Source organism: Polyodon spathula, chromosome 17, assembly GCF_017654505.1.
Source record: "Polyodon spathula isolate WHYD16114869_AA chromosome 17, ASM1765450v1, whole genome shotgun sequence".
NCBI lineage: Eukaryota > Metazoa > Chordata > Actinopteri > Acipenseriformes > Polyodontidae > Polyodon > Polyodon spathula.
Genome location: NC_054550.1, coordinates 18,952,895 through 18,966,531, shown reverse-complemented (window position 1 = coordinate 18,966,531; position 13,637 = coordinate 18,952,895). Strand labels below are relative to the sequence as shown.

Genomic DNA, 13,637 nt, shown 5'->3' with positions numbered 1-13,637 from the left:
GCTGACGGCACACGCTTCTGAGGACAGTGTATGTTCGTCTTCACCACTCCCGAGTTGGCGCAGGGGTGGTAGTGGTGAGCTGAGCCTAAAAATGCGATTGGACATTTCAAATTGGGAGAAAAAAAACAGGGTAAAATCAATTGGTGATCACTAATTTGTTTTATATATTAAAAAAAAAGAAAAGAGGACATGAAGAAACTTGCTAGTCAAAGCAAAAACATGTTGACCCATAAATGCTGGAGTTTTAAGCAAGTTCTGTGTTTTTACATTTTTCTTTTGATCGCCTATCATTCTAGTTTATTTTCCCAGGCGTTTCCAGAAAAACACTTTATACAGTACTTCATTCAGCAACACACACTTATCATATTTAAGATCATTTGTCTCTTATAAACCCATTAATTACAAATATCTGTGCCTGAGATTTTTTCCTTTAAAATGCTGTCTTTGTAAAAAGAAAAAAAAACATTCTTATTTCAAAAATAGGTATTTCAAGATATTTAACGATTAAACATAATATTTATTAAATTTATTTTCAAAATTGATCATTTTCTCTAGTGTTATTAAACAATGAATATTGCTAAATATTTAAATGCTTACCTGAAAAGCAGTAAATGCTAAATTATAGAATTTTTCATTTTGTATGTCCACCTTTTAAAAACATTATATTTTCACTGTCAGTGAATTATCAGACAAAATAAAAACATAAATAAATAACAACAGGCACAAGAAATGTCTCCATTTTGTACTGGACTGAGTGATCTTTAGCAGCAATATTTCTGATCTTTGATGCAGCTGGTGTCTTTTTCGTTGAAGACATTTTAAAGAAAGCTCTATGCAGTGTGTTAATTCACCTTACTGGAAGCAAAATAGACCGACTGCCAGGTTCCTAAATGCAATGTAGCAGGTTGTGTGTCAACAAGGCAAACGTTTGATGTATTTATTTATAAGTAATAAAAAATATATATATTTACACTATAAGAAATTGTAATTTTCACAGGGAACTACATATTACACTGCAATGGGTACATTTAATTGAAATCATAAACAATCAGAATTTTGTCTAAGCTTTATCAGAAGTATGCTCATGAAATGTAGATTTTGCATTAGTGTTTATGCAGTAGTAACTATACTATGTAAAGTTATTTGCTAATTATTCAGTATTTATTTATAGTTTATACCATATACTAGTATAAATGACATGGTACACATTAATATTCAAGTAATTTATTTTAAAATGTTTTGGACTGCTTCATAATATGGGATGAGTGGTTACTCACATTCCAGATGTGTTAAAGTTTAAACATTTTGAAAATTAAAAGGAGCCCGACAACTCTATTTCAACACGAGTCCTTGCCAGCGTACACAGTAAGTGCATGTAATAAAACTAGGCAGTGGCCCGTCGCAGCTGGAGGTGTACTGTGCCACTGTGCTGTAGCTCTCGCAAGGACCGCTCTTATCTAATGCATGCCTTGCTGACTTAACATTGGATCTCTCTTTTTTAAGTTCACTTTTTCTTTTATTTTTCTGTCTTCTGCTGACCCTCCCCTCCTCCTCCTCCCCTCTCTCCTCTCCTCCCCAATTGTAGCAAATTAGACTGCGGGATGAAATCAAAGGAGTTGCTAATAGAGTCGGATCCCTCAAAGTAAATATGTTTAAAAAATTCTTTAAATTCTTTGCCAAAACTGCCAACGCAGCTTATTCTGTGTTCCCCATCTCCACACCATTCTCCACACTCACGAGTATCCCATCAGTGAGCTTGTCTGCGTTTCATCACCACATTGGTTCGTTGGGCTGGAGCAGATCACCAGGTGGAGCGTTTACTAATTCAGAGCACCTCCACTGACTGATGGAGTAGTTGTAAGATAATGCAGTCTTTAGCTACTGTATGATACACTGCTAATGCACATGCATCTGTTTCTTTGCTACAGATAGAATGCTTAAAGCACTGCCATCCCATTTTTGCGTATGACTGTCTTATTCAGCTGGTTGATGTTGCAATTGCTGAATGATATGTTATTTGGAGGCCATCAGAGTGTCTCTCTCTCTCTCTCTCTCTCTCTCTCTCTCTCTCTCTCTCTCTCTCTCTCTCTCTCTCTCTCTCTCTCTCTCTCTCTATATATATATATTATATATATATATATATATATATATATAATATATATATATATATATATATATATATATATCCACACACATGTCTTGGGATAGTTCTAACAAAAGTATGCCTTTTCTTACATTACAAAAAAAAAACATTTAGTATTTCATAAAGTAAGATATACAGTGCCTATAGAAAGTCTACACTTTTTTCACATTTTGTTGTGTCAGTGCCTCAGAGTTTTAAATGAGGATTTTTTTTCCCTTATCTACACACCATACTCCACACTGTTAAGGGTAAAGACGTTTTTATTGAGAAAAAAATTATATATTAAAAATACAAAACTGAAAGATCATAATTGGATAAGTCTCCACCCCCTGAGTTAATACTTGGTGGAAGCACCTTTGGCAGCAATTACAGCTGTGAGTCTGTTGGGATAGGTCTCTACCAACTTTGCACACATAGATTTGGCAATATTTGACCATTCTTTACAAAACCTGTTCAAGCTCTGTCAAGTTCCTTGGGGAGCGTTGATGGACAGCAATCTTCACGTTATGACACAAATTTTCGATTGGATTTAGGTCGGGGCTCTGACTGGGCCACTCAAGGACATTTACCGTTTTGTTCCTTCGCCACTCCAGTGTAGCTTTGGCTGTGTGCTTTGGGTCGTTGTCATGCTGAACTTCCGTCCAACTTTCAGCTTTCTTGCAGAGGGCAGCAGGTTTTCCTCAAGGACTTCTCTGTACTTTGCTCCATTCATTTTCCCTTCTATCCTGACTAGTGCCCCAGTCCCTGCCGATGAGAAACATCACCATAACATGATGCTGCCACCACCATGCTTCACAGTAGGGATGGTGTTCTTTGGGTGATGCGCTGTGTTGTTGGGTTTGCACCAAACATAACGCTTTTCATTTAGGCCAAAGAGTTCCATTTTAGTTTTGTCAGACCACAAAACTTTTTGCTACATGGCTACAGAATTGCTACAGAGTGTTTTTTTGCACACTTCAAACAGGATTCAAGGTGGGCTTTCTTGAGTAATGGCTTCCTTCTTGCCACCCTACCATACAGGCCAGATTTGTGGAGTGCTTGGGATATTGTTGTCACATGCCCACTTTGACCAGTCTTGGCCATGAAAGCCTGTAGCTCTTGCAAAGTTGCCACTGGCCTCTTGGTAGCGTCTCTGATCAGTCTCCTCCTTGCTCGGTCATCCAGTTTGGAGGGACGGCCTGATGTAGGCAGGGTCTTGGTGGTGCCATACACCTTCCACTTCTTAATAGTGCTCTTGACCATGCTCCATGGGATATTCAAGGCCTTTGATATTTTTTTATACCCATCCCCTGATCTGTGCCTTTCAATAACTTTTGTCCCGGAGTTATTTTGAAAGCTCCTTGGTGCTCATGGTTGAGTCTTTGCTTTGGAACCTACAGGAACTGCTGAATTTATCCTGAAATCATGTGACTCACTATAATTTAACACAGATGGAGGCCACTTGGTGTGTGATTTTGAAGGCGATTGATTACACCTAAACTAATTTAGGATTGCTATTACACTTATCCAACCAAGCTGTTTCTGTTTTTATTTTTAATTAATTTTCTACAAATTTCTAGAATATTTTTTTTCATTTGGAAGATGTGGGGTAGGATATGTAGATAAATGAAAAAAAACTTTTAATGCAACAAAGGGTGAACATTTTGAAAGGGGGTGTACACTTTTTATAGGCACTATAAATCTGTTACTACACCTAAGGGTTATATTAAGTCTAATTCAGCAGCACTTTATGACCAGCATTATTCCACACTGAATAAAGCTAGTTAATGAACTTTCCAGAATAGGGGAACACCCTAAAAGCCATACCTGCTAGAGCAGAAATGCCAAACACTTGTGTTAGCCTGACAATGCACATTACAACTCTCTGACAAAGGACCTTTGTCATATAGGCCATATATAACCCTCCCCAACTAGGATAAAAGTGGTGCCAAACCAAACAAAGGTATTTCACCAAATGGAAACAGCTGTGTTAAAGCACTGTGTTCATGCCAAACCCTGACATGATCCTTTTAAATGCACAACCAACATGAAACAAACCTGTAATATACAAGGGATAGAGAGGGAAGCAGTGAGAGAGCAGCTGTCTAGAAACAAACCCTGATAGGGAGGGAAGCAATGAGAGAGCAGCTCTCTGGAAACAAACGCTGAGTTATATCTTTATGGTTTTTAACTGTTCAACACAGTTAAAAAAAAAAACTGCTGATCTGGTGAAATTGTGAAAAAAAAAACAACATGGTTAGCAGTGAGCATATAGTTCTTGAATTAATAATGATGTGCTAATAGAGTCAATAAACCAAGCGGAGCCTCATACATTTTATGTGGAAACATTTCTATCCCAGCTGCATTTCAGACACCCAGCATTCTTTATCAGTTTACATATTGTACTGTGATATTAGTTAATCACACCAAGTGTCCCTGTCCCAGTTCTGAGGTCGCTACATTGGCTGCAGCATCGTGTTACTGTAAAGCTTGTACCTTTCAAGGCAGTCCATGGTTTGGTTTATTTGAAGTTATTTGGAATGTTGAGTTATTCATATTTATAAATCTATTTGAACCATTTTTTTTTTAATTTGGCTTTTTACTAGTGAGAAGTTTAGAGCTGTTTTTTTTGTTTGTTATATTTGTGTATATAACTATCCTACAATGAAAGAAATTAAAATAGTTTGATTGGTAACTCTGTTCAATGAGAAACAAAGAGAGACATGGAGACACTCTGGGCAGAGTTACCCTCTAAAAAGTCCTATAGCCTGCTCCCAGCTATGTACTGCTGAATTTTCATTTTCTACAAATTAAACCAACCCATCACTACAAACAGCATTGCATTGTGTTCACACGCCATGATTTTGTCATTTACATTTATACAAACAAATGCAATGAAACCAACAAGTGCTTTTTCTTAGGCCCTGTCCACACTATGCCTTTAAACCATATTAGTCGGCTTAAAAGTGCTAAATACGGTTAGTGTCCACACAACGCAGGGTTTAATACCGTACTCGAGACCGCCTCGGGGTAGTCTCGAGTCTGTTTCTAAATTAGATCGCATCAGGTAGGCGGTGGCATGAATAGAAATAAAGCAACTTTATTTCTAAATTCACTCGATTCGTTCGCACTGCTCACTATGGCTGTGGTGTGCATTGCTCCATTTAAATCAATAGGTTTAATTATTTTTTATTCGCTCGCTCGTTTCATTCGCGTCCAATGTGCATAGCCCTTCAGAATTGACTGGAACAAGTTCTAGCCTGCAGTGATGTGTGGCTGACTGTGCACTGCAATGCTCTGTTTTATCCAGCATCCTGTTATTTCCCATATATTTGGAGATATCATTGCACTGGATCAGGAGTGCTTGGTCACATGTTGAGTTCTGTGTTTAGAGGCTCAGCCCATCTGTATTTTGGATGTCAGCTTTACCTCGCTACCCACAGTATATTCGGGTATGTTTCATGTTGGTTGCGCATTTAGATTTCAATAAAATCATGCCTTTGCTTTATTGTGGCCCACTGCGTTGTCCACAGACTTCACACAAACAGGTCAGTTTCAGTTTTTTCCACATTTCCACATGTTCCAGTTTGGGGAGGAGACAATGTTGGCAATGTTGGTGTAGTAAGCTGTACTAGCTTCAGTAGTAATTAAGAAAATGTCTATGCCATTATTTCTGAAATTTTAGGCACAAAGCCATTATAGCCCAGCTGCAATCATTTCCATTTTTTCCTGTTTTTGACTTTTTATGTTTCGTGAAGATGACGCTAATATTTCTTCTTTTTGTCTGTTTTGCATTCTTCATTCACACTGGCTGTTCTTCTGTGTTCTAAACATCATCTCAGCAGCAACTCTGGTTTATTTTGACTTTGTATTTTTTATTATTTCATGCTATTTCTGTAATGATTAGAACCTCAGTTCATGCAATATAACTGCATTGGAATAAAAAAGGGGCTTCAATTAGCTTCAATTGTTATTTTAATATTTGTTTTTGACTATATCTTACCTTGTCTTGATTCCAAGTTATATTGAGTTTTAATCGCTTTTCTTTTTACCTGTCTCAAATTGGTTTTACTTGGAGAGTTCTTCTGGTTTGGTTTCTTATTTCCTTATTCCAGGGGAAAATCATGTGGTCATGTGACATTTTGAACTCCACTGTGACTGGCCTGTGAAAAACATTGTGTTCTGGGCTTTAGTTTATTAACAAAATCGTTTCAACACTACTATATCTACTAGAAAATATCTACTAGACTGAAAGTATGATACAGTCTCATAGATTTTTTGGGGGGTTTATTTGTAATGAGGAATTTAAGCATATAAAATACTGAATTGACTTTTGAAGCTACGTACCCCTTCACTATCCTCACGGTCTGTGGCGTTCAGTCTGGTATCCATTTCTTGCTGCGTGTTTTTTAAAAACACTTTTCATATCGTATTAATATTGCCAATACATTTTACTTGGAAGAAGAGATCAACCGTTCAGTTCCTCCCCTTTTTTGATAAATTGATAAAGTGTAAGGTAAGCTCCAGTCCACCTTTTGTGTTCAGAACATCATCAGAAGTCTAGCGTCTCTTGTCTGTTTTAGGCTTTAAAGAGCAATATCAGCATTACCAAGTGTATTCTTTTTGTTGTCATCATATCTCAGAAACATGTCTGATATCTAGGTACATCTGGTATAGCACAGTATACCATTAACATGTCCCCCAGCAACACTGTCACTAGTTTAGAAATATGAGTCAGATACCTTGATGTGAAGACTGAAACAGATTCAGGTTTCCAGCTTTTTGAAAAATAAAATAAATAAAATCTGAAACAGACCCCCCCGTCTAAAAACGAAGCATCCTAAACTCCATATTCTTCATGTCCTTGTAGCTGTTATTTAGCCACATGAATGTTCACTATGCCAAAGAGAAGTAGCTTTTTTTTTAATGTCTTACTAAATCAAACTGTTTGTCAACGGCAGTGAGAAATGTTTGTCTGTGTACGTGAAAGAGCAGAATGCACCCAGCTTCCTTTCTCAATTCGTTTTCTGATGTCTACATGTAGCTCCATCGCAAGCTGGAGGAGTTCAGGGATCACCTAGAAGGCAATGTGAAGGGGGGCTGCTCACTCAGAGTAAATGTACGATTTTTCTCGATGAACTTCATTTCGTTTTTCTTCGTTTTTTGTTTTGTTCACTAGCTGGTTACACTAAATCTTGACTGGTTTGTCCTTCCATCCCCATACTTTCCTTTTTTTTTTTTCTTTGGATCCAGCAGGGGTTTCATTTAAATGTGGCAGAAGACTTTAGTAATTTACCACTACATAAAACTAAAAAGCAAAAACCTCACCACAAATATGTGATGTGAAAGTTTATTTTAAAAAATCTAAATTCTGCTCAATACTACCTATGACTTCTATCCGAGCTGTGGTCAGAGGTCAGCAGGACTTTTAATTATTCTTTTTTTTTATGAATCAGTTTGATGGTTTATCTTTATCGTAAGGAATGAGGAATGGCTGAACTGACTGGGTCCTCTGTGTAACTGGGTTTTTCAGTACACTGCTTATTGTAAGGTGGAAACTCTAAATAACCTCTCATTTTTTGAAAATTGGGAGGCATCTTTCATTCATTTTCATTTCTGAATTTTTTCTTGTCCAATTTAAAAAAAACAAAACACCTTTGAGAATGTCAGTGTGTTTTTTTTCGGTTCTCATTGCCGACGACCGCCGCTCTTTATATCTGATATTTCAATTTTGTTTGCAGATCTGTCAACTAATATATACATACAAACAGGCATGCGGCTAAATATACACAATAATACAATGTATTCCTTATGAGAACTCACAAGAGGAATGCACTGCATTATCCGATAACCATGTAACATCTTGTTTATTCAGCATGTCCTTTGTGATTGGGATAGGAGGTACTCTAGCCCCTTTCATGAAGTACCTTTGTGACATAACCTACTTCTTTCTGTTTTAACCTACATGTAAAGTGCTTTTAGATACTGTGGTATGAAAGGCACTCAAAAAATACATACATTGAAATTGAAATGACATCCTTGTGACGCACCCTAGACCACAGTATGAATGCAGTTCATTTGTACCTACAGTTGGTAGTCTAGGTTTGAAAGTAGCATGTTTTATCAGGTACATTCACCCAACAGACATAGAAATAGCAATAGTCTACTCAATTGATCTAAACAATTGCGAATCTAAATCGTTTAAATCATTGAAATATGAACTTTACCGAGTTTTTTCATATATTTACAGACAGAAATAAATTAAAGCAGCTGTTGGAGGCTGAATTTCTGTTAGTGAATAGTCTGTTACACTATTTAGATCTGCTGCCGATGAACTGAATGGACTCCAGTATCTCCTAACTAACAGGCTTGACTAAGAAAGAAATATTTTCTTTTCTTTTCGTATGGTTGGAATATTTGCAGAATGCCTTTTATTTTTTGACTTCTGAGATTGTATTTCTAGAGCATGACAACAGCCATTCATTTAAAGCGGACCTGTGCTATCCGGTCTCTTATTAGGACAAACAACATTATTATTGCCCCTTCCTCATCTTATTGTGTTGATCTTCTTTTGGTTCAAACCTGCATTAAAAAATAATAACAAAGCAGATTATTATTGCGCTGCTGCAATTAAAAGTTGTTGGTTTTTTTCTGATACCAGGTGCTTCCTGTGCTGTAGGTCAATCTCACTCCAGCAGTCTAGCTCCAATCAGACATTGTGACCTACAGAACAGGAAGTGGTCAGGATAATGCATTTGAAACTTTGTCTATGGAATTGGTTGCATTTTCTGTGCCAACATAGCTTCAACACAATGGTAAAAAGTAGAAAAATGTTGCCAGTGCTAATAAGAGGTAACCAAACCTAAAGCCTTTCTCTCATTTTTTTCACTCTAAAGACTATAGTTTGAAGGTGCACTGACTGGCACGTCCCATTCAAATGATGACTGGGCCTGGCCTCAATGTTTAAGAAAAAAAAAAACTCAGTCACCAACCAGGAAATTCCCATTAAATATCACCAAAGGCTTCCACCTTACGTTGGCATGGAACCAAGAACCACATCCTTTACCTCAGTCTTGAACCTTTTCAAACAAACCTGCTAAATAACCCCCTGCTATTTACTGTCTCAGTGCTGGAGAATTCCCTGCAGAAACCATTTCTGGGACCCTGCCGTTGGCGCCATCTTTCTTTTTGGGGGTTTTTAGGGGTTTTTTTGTAACAGTATTCTCTTTTCCCCCCACTGCGCTTCCAGGTTCGGCTCCCTTCCTGCTCCTCCACCTATAGTGTTTCTGAGGTATATTTGCACGTGTTTTATTACATTGTCCAACACCCACACACTGTCTCACTCTCTCTCTCACCCTGTCTTCCTTGCTCTGTGCACTCGTGATTGTATTGTTGGCCGCTATGCATGCTTTAAAAACAACCTGAAAACAAACGGCTTTCATTATTTGATTTGTATTGTATTTATTGTATTTATTTTTGTGTATCAGGTTAATTCATTTTTGGCATCACACAGGGGTGTTGGGAGGGGGAGTGGTATAGGATTCTGCTTTCTCATTAGCTCACTTAGTATTTCTGATCTACCAGCTACCCTTTAGCTCTTAGCGACATTTTGAAAGTCATGTTGTTGAAGATAGGAATTAACAGGGTCGTAAAGCCGAACTGGAGTTTACACTATTTCATAAGAAAGAAAATTCTGTTAATTTTACAAAACTAGTAATGAACAACTAAAGCACAATATTGCATCATTCAGCTCTCCTGTTTAGTTGCTTTTTTCTCATTTTGAGATAAAAACAGAGGAAACAAGTAGACAAATGTTTAACCCTCGTGCTATCTTTACACTGATTTTCCAATGACTAGTAACTTAATCATAAGCAATAAGGCCATTTATATTTTAAAGCATTATGTAACCAGCCAACTTACATTCATGTTAAGTATACGATATGCTGTATGATCTTAAATTAGGTTATATACAATCTGCTAAGCGCACCTTCCTGTAACAATAGAACATGCTGTGCTAATAATAATACAAAATTTATTCTCAGACTACAGCTTTGTAAAGTGGCCTGCTGTATCAATTATATCTTAAAGCATTAATCTTTACAAAGCTGTTGTCATCCATTTCTATTAGCTGTCGTAATTCCAGACTGTGTTGAAAGTGCAATTTCCATCAAGCCTGGTTCAAAGCCATTTCCCAGTTTAATTACACTGGCAGCCCTGCTTATTCAAAGACCTCGCCTGCCTACAAGGTCCTTGGCCCCTTCAACTGAAGAGCAGTTGAGAAACTCTCAGACATAAAGACTTGTGGATGTCAGAGCCGCACTATAATCAGCTATTTGAAAATCATTAATGTCACCACACACAGACAGCCAGCATAAAACCATGGTCTGTGGTCGTAGTGTGCGGTTTATACGTTTCTAAAGTATCGATATTCCATCATACGGAGATAAATTACCTATTTAGGCTGTTGTATTATGCTTATGGAGAGGGGAGGGGAGAGAGACATTTTTCTTATTGCTGCTGTCCTAATAATGCACTAATTGTCTTTTTAACAGATACCACTTTACAGCTGCACCCCTGGGATTCTTCTGGCTGTCTTAAATGTAAAACCACATTGAATTAAACAAGCAGGCCAGGTGTACCTATAGTTAAAATAGGTCAGCACTTCAGGGCTTGGATAGTTTTATTGATTCAGTTAAACACTTCAGAACAGGGTTAGAACAAACACATGGACTGGAAGGGACAACTTGGCCCAGTTTGAAAGGAATGTAAACCAAGGTTTTAAAATCCTGTTCTTTAGCATTGACATTACAACCGTAACTGTTCACCTCAAGACCTTTTGGTTCTTTGATTTTAGTTTTTCAAAGCAACATGCTGTTGAGTTCTAGTATCTGATCATTTCCTGTTCTTTAGTTCAGATTCCAGTGGTCTTACAGCAATCGGACATTGTGACCTACAGCACAGGAAGTAACAGTAAACAGGAAGCAGCAGTTTGAATTCCATAAATACAAAGAAAAGATTTGCCAACAAGTGTTGCTAATACTAATAAGATATTACACGATTGATTTAAAAGCTTTTGTTATGGGTCCTGTCACCTGAGCTGCCCTCAGAAACTATATTGGACAATATCTATATTGCGTAAAGCAACAAATAGCACGAAAATCATTGAAAACGTGAATGAAGAGAATGGCAATCGTAGGATTTCAGTGTTTTTGATCGTGCATTTGCTACTATAGGTCGTGTGGAATAAGGGATTTGGTTAAGTAAAGCTTGGTAAGGGTTTATAGTATATATTTCAGAATCAGTTTATCCTCCAGACACTTGTTATACCATTTACCTATCCCCACGGAAACACTGCCTCTAGTGGATGCAAGAAATCTGTCAGGCAGCACCATGTAAAACAAATGTGATATTCCTTACATCCGCTGGGGGCAGTGTTGCAGTGGGACAGGTTAATGGTGTACCTGATGTACCTAGAGGTTAGACATAATTCTGAGAGTTTTATTGAGGCCACCAGGCCCTTTAAACAGCTAGGTTATAAAAACTCACCAGAAGTTGATGATTTGATGAGAAAATAAGATCTCTTAGATCACTAGAGCCATTACAGTAAGGAAAACTCAGTATGAACAACAACTTTTAGGCAGTAGATGCTTTCGAATGAAACATTTTTGTCCTGGCTGTGCTGCGGCCATTGCTTTACAGGAAGTGTAACAGTCTGGAAAGGGTTCTCAGCTCTCCGTGGTTTCTGGCAGAGACACTCAGAAGCTCACGCTCTTGTCTGTTGCATTTCCACAGACAAGCTGATTTTACCTCTGTTACCGCCGAGGGTACCCTCCTATGCAAATGTACAGTTTTTGTAGTTGTACCCTTTTAAAAACTCCCAGGGTTCCTGTGCTGTACAAGGAGAGAATGCTGGCAACTGGCACTTAAACTTCCCCCTGAAGGAAGCAATTCTTTGAGGAATGGAAAGTAATGTAGTCACCCTGCCTCAAATGTGTTTGCTGTGTTCCAGCATCCACAAGTGCAGGCCTGCAAACTCACAGACCTCCATGCAGGGTAAAAAAAATTAATTGAGAGATACGGCTCTTCAACTCACTTACAATTAAAGACCGTAAAACTATGTTTAAAGTGGTTCTAGCTGCAAAATAATTGCAAAAATATTACCAGGGGTGCACCTCCATTTTCTATCTAGGTTTCAAATATATGGTTTTGAAAAAAAACGCATATGGTCAAAAACAGGCAAATAAGATCCTCCCATGTACCATAACAGACTACTAGGTAGGATACTTGTTCTTCTTCAAGAAATGTGCAAAGGTGACTGCCAGGACTTCAGTGCTATTGCATTGAATGCTGCCCCAGTCTTGCATTAGAGAAACCAAATAAAAACTACCTGCTGGGCTACAGCACAGGGTCTTCTATACTTCGACCACATGACTCGTGATGAAGCTGCTCCCATTCATTCAATTTGACCAGATTTGGAGTGTGGCAGAACCAAATTAATTGTCAGGGCCCTATATTGTGTGTCGTTGGAAATTATAATTTAATACTGTGCATTGTTTAATATCTAGTCTTTTGAGTAAACCCAAGAATTAATGAATCCATTTAACTTCCTTGGATGTTATTATTTATTAAGCGATCGGCTTTAAATCTCTCACCACCCACACTATTATCTGCCAAGGGTAATTTCAGCAAGATAAAAGATAATCTCTGTAGTTCTGGAGTTTAATTACAGAAAGATACACAGAAATAGGTTCCTGCTTTCACAGATCACAATCTCTCCCTACTTCTGTGTGCTCTTAAAAAGGCTTTTTTTCTTTTTCTTTACCAAGCTTGCTTTCTCCATATCAGCTATGCATATTACATGCATCCGTGAGGTTTATGATAATATCGCAACACTGCTTGTATTCCTGTAGATGCTGTAATAATATGAACCCATTGTGTATTTGATTCATGTTGGGTCTGTCTGTTTCTTTTTTCGTTTGCTTTTGAACAAAATGTTCAGGTGCATTAGTCTAATGTCACCATCTTGAATATGAAATATACTCATCTTTACATTATTTGTAAATGGAGCGCCCGCAAAATAATAAAATAGCAAGAAAAACAAACACCAACCAGCCAAGATTTTCACCTATTTCAACAAATGGAATCAATGGCTTATCCTCAAGTACGCCTTCATTCATTTCTCATTGGTATTTTTGTGCAGTAGTAGCTAAGATTATGACTGCCATGTGAATACATTAATGCAATGCAGTATTCCTGTGCTAGCCTCTTACATGACCCCGGGAGTGGTGCAACCTTTTTAACAACCCACTAAATCAAGAGATTGAGACAATCCAGGTTTTAATAGGAGATGTCCTTGATCACTGAGCATTTTCAGACTAACCAATGAGGGCACAATTGTCTCTCATTAGGACTGAAACTGCTGAACACAACAACCAGGCTGGTAAAAGGGCTGCTCACATGAGTTTCTACACAACATTTTGAAATGAGGGCCTCTAATGAACATGCATGTGTAATG

The 13,637-nt window shown here is 37.8% G+C and overlaps 1 protein-coding gene across 1 annotated transcript in view; it reads left to right on the top strand.

Moving 5' to 3' along the window:
• Positions 1-13,637, top strand: part of LOC121330000 (gephyrin-like) — a 287,319-nt gene that overhangs the window by 214,868 nt on the left and 58,814 nt on the right. Inside the window, exon 9 of the mRNA XM_041276184.1 lies at positions 1,586-1,642. Coding sequence (XP_041132118.1) covers positions 1,586-1,642 — 57 coding nt within the window. The remainder of the gene's footprint in view (positions 1-1,585; positions 1,643-13,637) is intronic.